Source organism: Propithecus coquereli, unplaced genomic scaffold (assembly GCF_000956105.1).
Source record: "Propithecus coquereli isolate 6110/MARCELLA unplaced genomic scaffold, Pcoq_1.0 Scaffold317, whole genome shotgun sequence".
NCBI lineage: Eukaryota > Metazoa > Chordata > Mammalia > Primates > Indriidae > Propithecus > Propithecus coquereli.
Window position 1 is genome coordinate 838,754 of NW_012148808.1, and position 18,176 is coordinate 856,929.

The 18,176-nt window shown below is 37.3% G+C and overlaps 1 protein-coding gene across 1 annotated transcript in view; it reads right to left on the bottom strand.

Moving 5' to 3' along the window:
* Nucleotides 1-18,176, bottom strand: part of EYS (eyes shut homolog (Drosophila)) — a 235,914-nt gene that overhangs the window by 58,443 nt on the left and 159,295 nt on the right. The window contains exon 4 of the mRNA XM_012650277.1: nt 1,967-2,149. Within this exon, the coding sequence (XP_012505731.1) occupies nt 1,967-2,149 (183 nt within the window). The remainder of the gene's footprint in view (nt 1-1,966; nt 2,150-18,176) is intronic.

Here is an 18,176-nt window from a genome sequence, read left to right on the forward strand (position 1 = left end):
AATAAATAAAAGAGTTATAAATTGAAGTAAGGACAATGAAGGGAATAAATAAGAAGCTGAAGTAGAGAAAAACTTGGATGGAGTGTGATAAGACTTTTGTGAAGGTGGCTCTAGAAGGCCTCCCTGAGAAAATACACACTATCATGTTTATTGAGTCCAGTGCTATTTTAAGTGCTTTCCATGTATCAACTCTGTTGATCCTCACAATCCTATTAGGGAATGTATTGCTATTATACACAGTTGACAGGTCAGAAAACTGAGGCACAGAGACATTAAATTACTTGCCATATAATTTGTAAGTGACGGAGACTGGATTCAAGTCTACAAAGCCAGGCTCTAGAGCCTGCTCTCTTGATTACTCTGATAGCCATTTCCTAACAAGGCCAAGGAAAGAGCTCGCATGAAGCCTCTGAAGCAGGAAAGCAGTTGATAGTTAAGGCACTGGGAGAAGACCTAGAAGAGGAGCACAGAGATGGTAAGAGTGGCCTGGTTGCATTCAGAGATAGAGACCACCAGGGTTCTGATCCTGAAAGCCTTGAGAACATTGTAAGGAGATTTGGATTGCAGTCTAAGTGCAGTGAAAAGCCACAGGTGGATTTTAAACAAGGTTCAGAGTGATCTGACAGACCTTTTTGAGACGCTCCTACTACCACGTGGAGAATGGATGACAGGCAGAAAAGTCAGTATGGACACAAGTTAGGAGGAGGTCATGAGATTTTGACACAGAGATAGGGAAGAGATTCAAACAAATTTGGGAGGTGTAATGAATAGCACTTCATGTGATAAAGTGTTCCCCATCCTAACAGAGGTGGTGGGTCGTGGAAAGCTGACTCACCACAGTTCACTTAGCATGTGGGCTCCTTTCAGATATGTGTTAATACAGAAAATAATGTTTGGTATTAACAGATAGTCACCGAGCGAGTTGAAAATTATTTAATAGAGTATGTTATTTACCCTAGCACAATACAGTCATTGATGGTTGAGAGAAAGATCTTTTTCTGACATGTTGATTTCATAGATGAAAACACTGAATTCAGAGAGAGTAAGTGATTAATTGGTTAACTGTTAGTTGCAGACTTAAAAGTAAAACACATGTGATTTTCCTTGACCTAATACATGCGTAACCAGTTTCTACTTAAAGGAGATACATTTAACCCGTAAGTTGACTTCCCACCAATTCTAGGGCACTGGAGTACTTTGTTACAGATTGAGTTCTTTCTTATTTCTTGCTTCTTTAATTTGGAATGTTTTCTTTGAGGGCAAAAACCATTTCCATTTCACAACACATTGTAAAATGATGTTTTTTTCCTGAGAATTTCCCTTTTCTCCTTACATATGGAAACAGAAAAAACAGAGAAAAGGACAAGTCAATAAGCTTACTTCCCTTTCTCTGTCCTCATGTTTGCCTACATGAATTCTTGCTCTTATAATCAAGAGCAAAAGCAAGAATACATTAATATAAGCCCCGATATGAAGCAGGGCTTTAGAAAGGGTCTGGGAACTGTTGAATACTTTGGACTACATGGAACATGCAGGAAACAGGAGGAGGCTTCATCTAGGCAAATATCTTCTTTAACCACAGCCAATTAGATTGTCCCTAAAGAATCTCTAAAGTATTTTCTTTTTTTTGAGACAGATTCTTGCTCTGTCACCCAGGCTAGAGTGCTGTGACATCAGCCTAGCTTACAGCAACCTCAAACTCCCGGGCCCAAGCCATTCTTCTGCCTCAGCCTCTTGAGTAGCTGGGACTACAAGTGAGCACCACCACACCTGGCTAATCTTTTCTATTTTTAGTAGAGATGGGGATCTCACTCTTGCTCAGACTGGTGTCGAACTGACCTCAAGCAATTCTCCTGCCTCAGCCTCCAGAGTGCTAGGATTACAGGTGTGAACCACCATGCCCAGCTTCTCTAAAGTATTCTTAAAGGAGCTAGACAAGAGTCCTAGAAGGTTCAGTTAATCTTACCATGGCCTTTCTGTCCAGTAAAAAATATCAAGTTATTTTGCAGTGCTGAATCGTTGTTTGCCAGCTGAAACTTCAAGTGGAATTCATAATCAAAGCTGATGCCTGGGATCCGTGAATAAGCCAAGAATGAAGTGTATCCAAAGGCATCTGTACCACTGAACCTGGGCTGAGTGATATTAATAGCTGTGGAAAAATCCAAAACAAACAGTTAAAATAAACCCGTACGTGTACTCATGAAAGGAGAGTTGTGTTTTGCTGATGTATCTGGCCAGGTAGTCTGTTTACCGTCACATTAATTACACTTTAGTGCCTTTCAGCATTGAGCAACTAAGTGACTCAATAGGGAATTTCAAAACCAGAACAAAGGAATTGCAGTATATTGAGATTCTATATTTAACTCTCTTGCTCGCATTTCCTTTCTATATAATGAAGGATTTGCTTTAAAAGCAAAGCCCTATATTTTTAAGTTTAATTCGAGAAACAGAAAAGATCATTGGCAAAGTATTTGCTCAGGTGCCTTGTAAACATGATTTGGCACCCAGACACTGAATACAACTTAGATAAGAACTTCACAGCATGGAAAAAACTGTGCTTTCAAATCCTGTACCTTTATATGAGCCAAAGCCACAGGTCAGGGTTAAGAAAGTCAAGAAATGGGAAGGAAATCGGTCAGTTTCCATCGTCATATTGTGAGGGATCAGAATTTTTCTTTAAAGTAAAAATAATTGCCTAAAAGAACTGTCCATACTTAAGTTTGGGGGATGCTTGTTAGATAATAAAAGCACAGGTTTTAATAGGTCTGAAAGTGGGGAGATTGAGTAAAAACAGAAAATGGCAAAACAGAAGTGTAAGGGCCAGTGTGGACAAGAGAGAATTTATATAAGGGGTGCTATTAGCCATCTATTCTCTCCTTTCATCCTGCCTCTAATCTTCTTGTTTCCAACTCTTCTCTTTCATTGCTTTGTGTCCTCTGTAAGTAGTTCCAACTAGTTTTTATTTTTCTACCTCGAGAGGACAATAGGAAACAGAAGGGGGGATTTTGACCCCCATTCCTGTCTCTTATGAACAATGTCCCTAGATTAAAGGATGTTCCTAAAACCTATTTTAATTAGTTTGGGACAGCTTAATAGAGGGAAGAAGAGCTTGCCTTGATTGCCTTATGTTGCTTCTTTCTTCTCAAGAGATGATGGATCTCCTAGGAAGTTGTAAAACTAGAATATCCTCATTCTGGTACCTAATGCTTAAAATAAAAGAGCTTGTTATGTCTTGTTATAATTATTGATGTAGAAAATAACTGTGCTGTCCTGGGAAAAGTGATTCAGAGGCTTTTATTTCTATTTTTTTATATGATTATTAAACTATGGTATTTTTGTGAAATAAGCTGAATGTTTTGTTTTGATATTTTATTAAATTCTTATCAGTTTATTCCCTAGGATGTGTGGCATACGTACGTATAATTTTCTCAAAACTCACCAGAAATTGAAGTAGGGATTTGAGACACATTGCCCCTTATATGACACAATCAAGGCCTGGGGGCGTGGGATCCAGTCTGCAAGCCTGTCTGTCCCCTGCTCCCCCAAGTTCAATCCTGGACCACCAACCTCTGCTATGGTGGGGAATAAGGAGTCACCTGGGAGCTCCAGGACCCCACCCACAACCTAGAGCATCTGAGTGCTTCTCTTGATCAACTAGAGCTTGTCATAGATCCCAAAAAACACCACTGCAGCTGGCCCCACTACTGGCAGGGAGGACAACTTGTACAGCCCTTTACAGCATCTACTGATTTAATCATACAGGACGTGGCTGGCTCTTACCCACAAGCACCAACTATGGTCCCACAGATTAAACTGGACATCCCAATATAATTCACACTGTCAAGAAGACCACAGGGCTGGAGAAAGAGAAAGGATTTCAAAGACCTCTATCTTCCTTTGTCAACAAGTGAGAGGGAATCTGCCCACACACAGTACACCACTGCTACAGTGGATAAATAACTTACAATTGTGAAAAACACCACACAAAGGATATCTATAACCAAGGTATCCATTCCAAACCTAGACCCCCTTAAAGTACCCACGAGCAAAGCCAAAGGGCCTTACCCAACATATGCTATAGACACACCCTTAAGAATGAGGGAGGAAAAAGAGCTCCACCCAAACAAAACAAAATCCAAAAACAACAAGTGACAGTTGCTCCAGATGAGAAGGAATCAATGCAAGAACTCTGGAAATATGAAAAATCAGAGTGAAAGGACACCTCAAAGGAGCACACCATCTTTCTAGTAATGGATTCCAACCAAAATGAAAATACTGAAATGACAGATAAAGAATTCCAAATATGGATTATAAGAAAACTTAATGAAATCCAAGAGTAAATGGGAAACCAACCCAAAAAAACCAGAAAAACAATTCAGGAAATAAATGAAAAATTTACTAAAGTGATAGATATATTTTAAAAAACCCAAATATAACTTCTGGAAATAAAAAATTTATTTAGGGAAATAGAATACACAAAGTTTTAAGAATAGACTAGACCAAACAGAAGAAAGAATTTCACAGCTTGAAGACAACTCTTTTGAATTGACCCAATCAAAAATAAACAACAAAGAATCAAGAGGAATGAACACAGTCACAAGAAACATGGGATTATGTAAAATGGCCCAATGTAAGAATCATAAACATCCCTGAGGGTGAAGAAGAAAAAACACAAGGCCTGGAAACCCTATTTGTGGGAATAATCATGGAAAACTTTTCTGGTCTTGCTAAGGATGTAGACGTCAAGATATAAGAAGCTCAACAAATGCCTAGGAGATTCATTGCAAAAAGGGAATCACCAAGTCATATGGTCATCAGTCAACATGAAGGAGGAACTACTATGAACTATGAGGTGAAAACATCAAGTAACTTACAAAACAAACAAACAAAAACAAAAACAAACAAAAAAATCCCCATCAGACTAACAGCAGACTTCTCGAGAGAAACATTACAACCCAGAAAGGAGTGGGGTCCTATCTTTAGTCTCCTAGAACAGAATAACTGTCAGCCAACAATTTTGTATTCTGCAGAACTAAGTTTCATAAACGAAGGAGAAATAGTGTCTTTCCCAGACAAGAAACTATGAAGGGAATTTGTCACTACCACACTTGCCCTATAAGAAATACTCAAAAGTGCATTATATATGAACAGCACAATAGATATCTACCAGTGTAAAAATACCCAAAAGTTATAGTTCACAGTTCTTATAAAACAATAGCAGAAAAGGGAAAACAAAACATAAGGTATCATCCAACATGATGAACAGAACAACATCCCACATATCAATACTAATACTCAATGTGAATGGTCTCAATGCCACTTTTAAAAGACATAGGTGGGCTGAATGGATGAAAAAATACAACCTAAGTATTTTCTGTCTTCAAGAAATACATCTAAACCAAAAGGAATCACACAGACTCAAAGTAATGGGATATAAAAAAGTATTCCATGCAAATGGAAAGCAAACGAGAGCAGATGTCACCATCATCCTCAGATAAAATAGACTTTAAATCAACAGTGGTAAAAAAAAGAAAGACAAAGATGGTCATTATATAATGGTAAAGGGAGCAATTCATCAAGAAGAATAACAATCCTAAATATATATGCACCTAACACTGGAACTCCCAGTTTCATAAAGCAAATTCTTCTTAGATTCTTCTGGATCTAAGCAAAGAAATTAATAGTAGCATCTTAATAGTCAGGGACTTCAACACTCCACTGACAGAATGGAACAGATCATCAAAGTAGAAAATGAATAAAGAAATACTGGACTTAAACAAGACTGTAGAATAAATGGATCTAACAGACACAGAACATTCTACCCCCAAACAACTGAATATACGTTTTTCTTATCAGCTCCTGGGACATTTTCCAAGACTGATCATATGTTAGGCCACAAAACAAGTCTCAGGAAATTCAAAAAAATTGAAATTATACCATGTATCTTCTCAGACCACAGTGGAATAAAACTAGAAATGAATTCCAAGAGAAACAGTCAAATCCATAAAAAGTCATGTCCTCATCCACATTGTCTTTATCACACTGGCTTAGGCAGGAGAACATGGAGGGACCAAAATTAGGAGAAGGAAGGCGTTCAACCTTACAAATCATTCTTTTCAAGTCTTTAATGTAAGCACTTCACCATCTTTAACCAGATTACATTTGGTTAATTTGGTTACTCTGTCGCACAAATCCCCAGATCAGACTTCTTGGACCATCAGTTATCATCAAATCAGGAGATGGAATAGATTATGATGGGAATATTTTGGGGCTATTAAATGTATTTTTTTTTTGTAATCTCTAGTTGCCTCGTGGCTTTTATAAAGCACAAACTCATGCATTTTTTCAGTTTCCTTTTAAAGTTACAGCAATGAATTGAGAACATGAGGAAGGGAAGGAGATGCTAAAATTTAAACTAAAAATTTAGTATGTGGAAGAAGAACAAAATCAATAACAATGGTCTGGGAACATTTCAGGCATAGTCAAAAATTATCTTGACATCATCTATGTCCATTAAAACTTCTAAGAAACTTGAGTAAAGGGAGAATGTCTTAATATTTTCTATAACATTGTGTTGCATTGCAGGCTTAATGTATGATCTTTTTAGAACATGTTATATTATGCTTACAAAAAACATATTTAGCAATGATTGCCACAAAAAGAGTATAACCTTCTGTTTTCTAGATATTTACCAAGGCAAATTTTTCTCATTCCCAATAAGGGCAGAAAAATGAGCATGATTATTTTAAATATAACAGTATTTTTTCCTTTTAAAAAATTCTGCAGTCCTTCCCTTGATCTGAATTACTAAAGTTTTATGTGCAGAAGTGACCAAGATGACCTATGGGATGTGGGAAGAAGACGTACAAATAGCTTAGATTTCAGAACATCTTCCCCTCAACTCTGCAATGAGTGATGCCTTTGAAAGCCCGCTGGCTGGGTGTAAGACACGAGCTATTACAAGTCACAGTGATGGAGAGGAGGCAGGTGGAGCCAGCCAACATTTTGTGAAGCATGAGAAAAGTCCATTGTCGAAGGAAACACACATCTGAGCTAATCACAAGTCTCAAGCTGGCAAACCTCTTACACCAGCACCGCAATCCTACTGCATTTTCCCAGTCAAGCCACTTTCCCAGTCTCAAAGATTACTATTTCATACTTCCCCTTTTCTCCTCAAATATCTAATATTCATTGTCTCTCTCTCAATGAATGATCTTGCTTTTTCTTTCACTGAGAAAAATAAACTTTCTCAACAGAGAACTACCCCATTTTTTTACCATCATCCTTCCACCCTCAAATCTTTCATTTTGATCCATATGCTCTGCCTTCCTTCTGGTTACAAGACTGGCTCTGCCTGGATATTGGATATGCTGCTTCTCATCTACTCAAGGGCATCACTTCAAAAATTCTGTTCTACCTCCCACGAGACACCAAATTATTCCTCTCTACTGGAGCATTCCCTTTTACTTCACATATGCTAGAATATCTCTATCTCAAATAAAAATCTTCCCTCTACTCCATATACCCCTCTAGCTACTGCTTGTGTCTCTGCTCACCATAATAGCAAGATCCTTCTAAGAAGTTCCTATATTGACTTTTTCAAATTTTCATCACCCATTCACTCTTGATTTTATTCCAATTAAGTTATCTGTCTTTTCTTTTAGACTTTACCAGTGACCACCATCTTTCTAAATCTAATATCAATTCTCTGCTTTCATCTTATTCAATGTCTCAGAAGCAACTGACATGGTTGATTATTTTTTTTCTCTTGAAATGTTTTCTCATTTGGTCTCCATGACAATGCACTTTCCTGGTATACTTCCCACATTAATAAGTGTTCCTCCTCATCCTTCTTTTCTTCCAGTTATCTCCACCGGCCATCACTCTGTATTTGATCGTAAGTACCATCTACAGGTGGATGAATTCTGAATAAGAGTCTCATCCCTGATTTCTTTCTGGAGCTCCAGAGCTCCAGACTCATATATCCATCTACCTACTAGACATTGGACATACATTTGTCTGTCTGCTAAGAATCTTAAACTGAGCATACATAAAACAGAACTCTTCATTCCCATATCTATAATCTTCTGTCCCAATCCAGTCCCTTCCTGTTCTTTCCAATCAAATCTCTTCCCCAACTTTCCCTCTCTAATGCTCAGAATAAAAAGTAGGCATCATTCTTACATTGTGTTTGTCTCTGCTACCTCAGCCAGTGGACTGAAGAATCCTACTAACTTCATCTTCAAAGCGTATCCCAAATCCCACTACTTTTCACCACCTCTGTTAATGCTACTAGAGATTGAGGCATTTTTCTTTCTAGCCTGGACTACTGTATTTGCTTCTTAACTGGTCTCCCTGCTGCCTGCCACCTGTATCTCTTTACGGTCTCTTTTCCATATTCTAGCCAGAGAGGTCTTTTAAATACAAATCACATATTAAAAGTCATCCTTGAAGATTAAAATAACATAAAAACTCCTTGCCGTAGCCTGAAGCCCCTATTATTCAAATTTATTTTATATTCATTTCTTCTTGCTCATTCTGCTTCAACCATGCAAACTTCTTTGTGTTTCTCAAACAAACGTAACATGCTCTGGGTTCGAAGCTTCTACTCCTGGGGTTTCCAACACCTGAAACATATTCTCCCCAAAAGGTATGGTCTGTTTCCTCATTTCTTTCAAGACTCTGCTGAAGTGTTCTCTCTTCAGAGGGTTCTTCCCTGACTACCCTGTTAAACTATTAAATATTAATCTCCTCTTACCTCTGTCACTCCCTAGTTCCTTAACCTGCTTACTTTACCATGGCCTAATTCCATTATATGATATTTATTTGTTTACTTTTTATTGTCTTTCTCCCCAGTGAGATTGCAAATCCCACTAGGGTTTGCCTCTCCTTCACAAAGCCCAGGATGGGCAACAGTGTCTGGTTCAATTGGGCATGAGATACATATTTATCCAATGGTTGAATGGATACATGTAAGAAGTTTAACATAGTATTTAGAACATAGTGACATACACATACACATGTTATGTCTTTGCTGTTATTGTTTATCTAGTATTTTAACTACTTTATTCTTAAGTGACTAAGTGAACTATTCGGTACTTATGTGATTATTCTGTTCTTATGTGATTAATTGGAGCTATTGGATAAAGTTGAGAAATAGAGTTTCTACACCATCACCAATGTTAATCATTGTTTAAATTTGTTTTTTACGTTTTCTAGTCATTTGCCTCTAAAGAATAAGAATGTAACTGGATTTTTTCAATGATATTAGAATCTTTATGCTTCTAGTGTGGGCAAAAATTAAAATAACATCACATACTAATACTGCAAATCAAGACATAGGAACCCCAAACTTGATGAACTGATTGTTTTTCATAATTAAGTTGTATAAATATAATTTCATATATTTTATCTTACAAAAATTAGTTTCTGTTTAATACTTGAAAATACTGTATTGTTTAACTTGAAAACTAAAAATACTAAATATGTTTCTTGGGGCAATTGATAGTTTCTGACAAATTTTTAGCTGTTACATGACAAAATATCTGTATGATATCCTATGGTTTTGTTTAAAATTTTAGCATATGGACTTGAAAAAATGTCCTTAAATTTATCAAAGAATACTTGAAAATAGTGTTTTCAAGATAGATTATCTTGTCTAAATATATCTTTTTGAAATAAAGTTCATTGCTCTATTTTTATACAGATACAAAAGACAGAAGAACTGTGCTTGGTTTTTACTTGGATTCTGTTTTCTATATAGGCTGCTGTATATAACCTCAGCAGAGTGGACACCAGGGAGCACTGAGCTAGTGAAAATCCAATTCAGTTTTTCTTTCTCTATTATGTATTTTAATGAAGCAAGCAGATGGTAGATAGATTTTCCCCTGGAAACTGCTGATTTTGAAAGACTCCAGAATGCCAGTTTTCCAAGCATGGTGTTCAGCAGCATATTGTATCTCAAAATATACATTTAATTTTGCCAGGAAAATTAACCTACTCTTAGGCAGATGGATAAATTTATAAAAATAAAAGACCACTGGTTGCTTTTCCAGCTTTCTTTGTAGCTTTGAGTATAAAATTCTTTCCTCTCTCTTTGTTCTTAACTTCTTCTTAGTAATGTAGCAATAAATTTAGCTCAATATCCTGCTGAAATGCAATTAGTTTATAAAACCATGCACGTGATCATTGTCGTTGTTTTTGTTTCTGTTGTTGGACCAGCTCCTTGTGGAGAGCTTGTTCAGCATTACCATTTAGAATTAAAAAAGTGGTAACCTATAAATGTGATTTTCATTCAAAGGGAACAGAAATAAGTATTTCCTGTGATATTCGTAAGTCATAGGTCATGGTAGCTCATATAGAAAACATACACTTACCTTCTCTTTCCTAACCAAGACACAGATACTCAACACATGAATAAAAGGAAACTCTTTATTCAAATGGGTATATAGTATTTAATTCACCCACAGGTATAAAAACATAAAATAAATATTATTGGTAGGTTGCCAATTTCTGCTTAAACTAAATTATTAAAGCATATAGTTATTTAAATTCCTATCACTTTCACTTCTCTATATGTCAAGGAAAAACTAAGAAAAATAAAATTTTACATTAAGATAAAAAAACTAATGAAAATACAGAGCATCATCATTCCCACCAGCTAAAGAAATGATAAATGATCAGAATCCAAAGCAGCACATTCTTTTTAGGTGCATAATTCTTAGAAATTAGTGCCATCTTCTGGATTTTTAGAGGAACTGCTTTAAATCTAAATCAGGTACTGGTAGGATGTTTTATGGTATCACAAAATGTCAAAAAAGGAAAAAAAATTGCTGAAACATATAGGTTCACATCGTAATATCTGCATTGCATTATAGTTTATGGCGTAAACCTAGAGAATGGTAAAATATTCACATACTTCTGTAATTCACATTACACAAACTGTTTGGGTTTATACTGGATTAAATTCTCTTGGTGTGTAGTGTATTGTGATGAAATAAATTCCTAGATATTACAGTCATTGAATATTCTGAAATTGATGTGTTTTGAATAATTTTCTCATTCCTAACTCATAAGTTTCTTCATGCCAGTGGATTTTTAGTTAAGAAATTAAGAAACACTGAGGTTGGAGTGGGTCATTATTCAAATTCAGAAACCTTTTTTTTTTAGTTTGTTAAGATATCATTTTTAAAGACATGAATGTATAGATGTACTTTTATGTACTTCAAAGTAATCAAAACAGCACTTATATTACCTACTATGTTCCAACTGCTAGGTTCCTTATTTAAGTTATTTTATGTCTCACAGAACACCAGTGAGATGTTTTTATACCTGTATTCCTATCTTACAGAGAAGAAATTGAGGTTCAGAGAGGTTAAGTCACAGAGCTAAGAAATGGTAGAGTCAGGATTTGAACCCAGGCCCATTTGACTCCAAAGCCTGTGCCCTTTCTAACATGTTATGCTGCGTACCTCACCATGATGGCTGGGATATTCATGACATTGGCTGATTAAAAGCCATTGGTAGGTGTTTTACATTATTAAAGTTTGTATTTCTCACAAATTGATTTCATACAACTTTATTTTCTCCCCAAGTCTTTACCACAGACTCATAAAAATTTGTAGGACTCTTACATTCCTTCATCTATATTTAATATAAATGTAAATATATGTTAATTACCTTGCAGCGAGAAGCACTTAATTGGTACTCAATATATACCAGCGATTTTATCAACAGACAGGTTTTAATAGGAGCTTAGCTGTTTCCCAAATGAAGAGAATATGAATGAAAGATCATGGTTAAAAAGATCAATGTCTTTGAAGGTTCGTAAGTGCTTGAATGTTTGGAGAAAGATGCACACACATACATATACAAGTATATATTACAGACAGTTGACTGTAATTTTCATTTCTTGTTTTGGTTTTGTATAAAAACAGTTTAGGAAAAGCAAAAATCTTAGAGGGACCCAAAGTAATAAGGATGATTTATCAAAGAGCAACATGTACTCCAGCTGAGAGAGAGACAGAAAAGAAAAAAATCTTAACCAGAAATCCTACAGGGAAAATGATAATTTTATGGTATCTATAGTTTAGATGTTGAAGTGCTGGGAAAAAAGCAGCATATTGCAAAATATTAACTCATTTCTGGGAACCACAATGCATGATATTTCAAAAGCATATAATAAAGAAAGATTTTATATTAATAAATATGGCATGAGAGATTGTTCTAAGTAACATTACTAATAAAAGAAAGAAAAATCATCAGCCGTGATTTGTGAGATTTAAAATTCATACTGGAATTTTTAATTGGAAAAGATCTTTTTATCTAGTAGCCCCAAGACTTTATGTATTAATAGTAAGCAGGTGCCTAACTCAAACAACAATCAGAAAACATAATGAAATAAAATATTTTATTTACTATAGCAGGAAATACCTAGAATAAAACTGTATCAATTAGGTTCCTTAGTTAGAGGCAATAGAAACTAGCTATTTTTTGTTTGTTTTTTTGAAGCAGAGCCTCTGTTCCACAGCCAAGCTAGATTGCAGTGGCGTCATCATAGCTCACTGCAGCCTCAAACTCCTGGGCTTAAGTGATCCTACTGCCTCAGGCTCCTGAGTAGTTGGGACTACAGGAATGTGCCACCACACCAGATAAGATAATTTTTTCTATTTTTAGTGAGTAGCAGAGACTGGGTTTAGCTCTTGCCTCAGACTGGTCTTGAACTCCTGACCTCCCACTTCAGCCTCCCAGATTGCTAGGAGTACAGGTGTGAGCCACTGCCCCGGCCCAACCCTGTCTATTTTAAGCAGGAAAGTAATTTATGGACAGGAGATAGACCACCTCATAGAATTAAAGGGAAAGGCTGGAGAATCAGCAGGGAAAATAGGCAAAATCAAAGGAACATAGGTAGCTCAAACATAGTCAAATTCACTAGCCAAGTTCACATTGTGCGAACAACTTTGTCAGGATGCAGCCACTGGTATCTCTATGACTGGGGACAACTGTGTGACCACCTCATCAACAAATAATTTTTAAATATCACTCTGTATTTGGATCACATCCTTAGGGTACAAATCCTGGGGAGAGTATCTCACTGGACTATGCTAGGTGATGTGTATGCACACAAATAGGAAGGAAATTCAGGTACTGTATAGCCAGAAAACAAACTCAAAACAAAACATAAAACACAATAGATGTCTCCTGAAGACCTTTGGTTGCTACTTGTCAATATGCATGATTCTTTTTTTATAAATTTGTATAACTTTACAGGGTACAGTGCAATTTTTTTTTTTTTTTAAATTTCAGAATATTACAGGGGTATAACCTTTTGGTTACATGAATTGCTTTTGTACCATTTGAGTCAAAATTGTAAGTGTGTCCATCACCTAGATAATGTGCATTGTACCTGTTCGGTGTGAAGTTACCCATTTCCTCCTCCCACCTGCTTGATTGCCGTTGAATTTTACTACCATATGTGCACATGAGTGTTGATCGATTAGTTCCAATTTAATAGTGAGTACATGTGGTATTTGTTTTTCCATTCTTGTGATACTTCACTTACAAGGATGGTCCCTGGTTCCATCCAAGTTGTTACAAAGGCTATTAGTTCACCATTTTCTTTTTATGTCTGAGTAGTACTCCATGGTATACATACACCACATTTCATTAATTCACTCATGTATTGATGGGCACTTGGGTTATTTCCATATCCTTGTGATTGTGAATTGCTGCTATAAACATTTGAATGCAAGTGTCTTTTTTATAAAATGTCTTTTTTTTTCCTTTGGGTACATACCCAGTAGTGGGATCACTAGATCAAATGATAGGTCCACTTTTAGTTCTTTGAGGTATCTCCAGACTATTTTCCATAGATGTTGAACTAGTTTCCAGTGCAACCAATAATGTGTACATGTTTCTTTCTCTCTGCATCCATGCCAGCATCTGTTGTTTTGGGACTTTTTGATAAAAGACATTCTCATTGGAGTTAGGTGATATTTCACTGTGGTTTAGTTTTGCATTCCCCTGATGAATAGAGTGAGCCTTTTGTCATATGTTTATTGGCCATTAGCCTATCTTCATTAGAAAAGCTTCTGTTCATGTCTTTTGCCCACTTTTTAATGGGGTTGTGTGATGTTTTCTTGCTGATTCACTTGAGTTCTTTGTAGATTCTGGTTATTAGCCCTTTATTGGATGTGTAATATGCAAATATTTTCTCCCATTCTGTAGGTTGTCTATTCTCTCTATTGATTATTTCCTTGGCTGTGCAGAAGCATTTTAATTTAATCAGGTCCTAGTTATTTATTTTTGTTGTTGCTGTGATTGCCTTTGTCTTTTAAATAAATTTGTTGCACAGGCCGACATCTATAAGAGTTTTTCCAACCTCTTCTTCTAGAATTCTTATGGTTTCACGCCTTAGGTTCAAGTCTGTTATCCATCAAGAATTAATTTTTGTGAGAAGTGTGGTTACTGTTTCAGTCTTCTACATGTGGCTATCCAATTTTTCCAGTACCATTTACTGAATAGGGATTCTTCTCCCCAGTATATGTTTTTGTCTGCTTTGTCTAAGATCAGATGGTAATATGAGGATGGTTTTATGTCTGGGTTCTCTGTTCTGATCCATTGATCCATGTCTCTGTTCATGTGTCAATACCATGCTGTTTTGATTAATAAAGCCTTATGATATAGCTTGAAGTCTGGTACAGTGGTGCCTCCTGATTCATTCTTTTTGCTTAAAGTTGCTTTGGCTATTCAAGGTCTTTTCTGGTTCCATACCAAGTGTAGAATTATTTTTTCTAGATCTTCAAAAAATGACATTGGTTTTTTTAATGGAGATTGCACTGAATCTGCAATCACTTTGGGTGGTATAGACATTTTAACAATGTTGATTCTGCCAATCCATGAGCATGATAGGTTTTTCCATTCATTTACATCCTCTGTGATTTCCTTCCTCAGTGTTTTGTAGTTATCCCTATAGAGGTCTTTCACCTTCTTGGTAAATTATATTTCTAGTTATTTTATTTTCCTTGTTGCTTTTGTGAAAGTTATTGAGTCTTTGATTTGATTCTCAGTTTGACTGTTGTTGGCATGTAGGAATGCTACTGATTTGTGTACATTCATTTTGTAAACTCAGACTTTGTTGAATTTATTTGTCAATTTCAGGAGTCTCTTGGCAGAATCTTTGTGGTTTTCTACATATAAGATCATACTATAATAGTTTGACCTCTTCTTTCCCCATTTAGATACCCTTGATTTCCTTCTCTTGCCTGATTGCTCTGGCTAGGACTTCCAGAGTTGAATAGAAGTGGTGACAGTGGACAAGCTTGAATGGTTCTAGTTCTAAGGGGAATGATTTCAGTTTTTCCCTGTTGAGTATGATGTTGGCTATGGGTTTGTCATATATGGCTTTTATGATTTTGAAGTATGTTCCATCTATGCCTATTTTGTTAAGAGTTCTTATCATAAAAGGATGCTGAATTTTGTCAAATGCTTTTTCTGCATCTGTTGAGAGAATCATATGGTCTTTGTTTTTGCTTCTATTTATGTGGCGAATCACATTTATAGATTTGTGTATGTTGAACCATCCTTGCATCTCTGGGATGAAACCAACTTCATTGTAGAGGATTATTTTTTTTTGATGTGCAGCTAAATTTGGTTTTCTAGGATTTTACTGAGAATTTTTGCTTCTATATTCACAAGGGATACTGGTTTCTGCTGAGAAGTCTGCTGTTAATTGGATAGGGGTTCCTTTATAGGAGACTATAAATCATCTCCTGATGATTTTAGGATTTTTTTATTCATATTGACCTTAGACAGTCTGTTTACTATATGTCATGGTGAGGTACTTCTTGGAATTTATTCCCTGGAGTTTTTCAAGCCTCTTGTTTCCAGATGTCTAAATCTCTTGCTAGACTAGGGAAGTTTTCCTCAATTGTTTCCCCAAATAGGTTTCTAAACTTTTTCTTTTTTTCTTCTCCCTCAAGAATAGCTATGATTCATAGGTTTGAGAATTTTTTATAATTTCATACTTCTTGAAGGCTTTGTTCATTTTCTAAATGTCTTTTTTCTTTATTTTTGTCTGACTGGATTAATTTAAAACACTTGTCTTCAAGGTTCTTAGATTCTTTCTTTTGCTGGTTTAGTCTATTGTTGAAGTTTTCAACTGTATTTTGTAATTATCTCAATGAATTTTTCATTTCTAGAAATTCTGTTTGTTTTTTTTAAATGATATCTATCTCTTTGGTAAATTGCTCATCTATATCCTAAATTGATTTTGATTTCTTTGTGTTGGTTTTCTGATTTATTTGTATCTCATTAAGCTCCTTTAAATCAATGTTTTGAATTATTTATCTGGTATTTCAAAGATTTCATTTTCATTAGATCTATTGCTGGGGAGTTAGTGTAATTGTTTGGATGTGTTATAATACCCCATTTTTTCATATTTCCAGAATAGTTATGTTGGTTCCTTCTTATTTGGAGGAACTGTCACTTCTTATTTTTGAATTTACTTTTGTTAAGACAGGACTTTTTTTTTTCTTGACGATGTGACTGTAATGCATGTTGAGTAGGGTCATTTGGCTTTGCTTCTGGGTGCTTTCAGTGATCAAGACTCTGAATGAATTCCTTGGTAATAGACAGCCTTAATGTGGTGGTTTTCTCACATGCTGGTTGTAGTAGCGGTGTACTGGGCATGTGACCAGACTCTCAGCTTCCCGGGGAACTGTGGTGGTGTAGGTCTCGAGAAGCTTATCTTGTTCCCAAGCATTGTGCACTTGTGTCAGCAGATTCTGTATTGAGTTGTACAGTTTGACCTCCAGGCTAGTAGGTGGTGTTTGCAGGTGAGAGCTGGTTGCAGCAGTAGCAGTAGGGATTATGTTTGATCTTTGTTTACCAGGAGAAGGTCTCTGGGACTTCTGGCCTTGGGCAGGTCTGTGTAACACAGAGCTCCCTGGGCTGTATGCTCAGCCCTGCAGGGGGAGGTGAGGGGTTAGGGTGGGATGTGAAACTGTGTGGAGCTGGGCCAGTCAAATCTGCCCTCAGGTTCCCCAGTGGTGTACACAAATGTTACATAGACTCTGTAAGATTTCCTTGGTTATAAATAGCCTTAGTGTGGTGGCTTTCTCAAATTCCAATTGTAATAATAATGTACCAATCCAGTGAGTGGGCTCAAGGTCCCCTGAATAGTGGTGGGAACAATGGTGGTAGCAGGGCTTGTATTTTCCCAAGCACTGTGCAACTGTGTCAGCAGATGTTGTGATGGGCTGTGCAGGTTTACCTCCTGGCCAGTAGGTGGTGTTTGCAGGTGAGAGTCAGCCACAGTGATAGCTGTGGGATTTATGCTTGAATTTTTTTAACCAGAAGAAATACTGTGATGTTCCACGCAATGGGCTGAGCCACGAACTCCCAAGGATCCCTGTCCTGTGCTCGGCCCCTGAGGCAGGGCAAAGCTGAGTAGGGCTGGTTTGGGCAAGCCTGTGTTTGGGTTGCCCAATAGTGGGTACAAGGACCAGCCCCAGTGGGGATCAGAAGACAGACAGTTCTCAGGCTGCTGGGGCAATGCTTGAGGGAGAAGCAGAGCCACCTCTGCAGTGCCAAAGAACATGGGGACAGAGGGACAGTTTGGGCTTCACAGCCCAGCAGGCGGTGGTGAGACACATCTCACACCCACACTCTCAATCTGGCAGGACTCTCTCTGCTGCTGGCAGGGAGCTGAAACAGTAAACCAACTCAAAAGCAGTATGTTCTCAGATTGTGAAATCGCTCCAGGCCACGGAACTCCCTACCCTAGACAAAAACCAGGTTCCTAGGCCACAACGCCCCTGGCCCCACTAATAGTGGGCGTGGGAACTCCTGTGCCATGGCACAAGCCTACACCACATTCACCTCACAGACTGGCTGTGGGGTTGCCTCCTCTGCTTGAGATTAGATTGCAAATCTCAGTTTGGAGCCTCTCTAAACCTGGGACTGCTGCCTACGCTGGCTGGCAGACCTCTGCACAGCCTCCTATGAGCTGGGATTAGGAATGGCCTCCTCCTATCAGTGCCCGGGTCTGAATGTGCTCAAAGCATTTCCCGATGCCGCTCCTTCTCACTGTCTCCCTACTGCTCCCCAAGTCGGATCCAGCACTTGGTAGGGTCAAGGAGATCGCCCATGACCTGGATCGCCCAACTCCCCCGTGG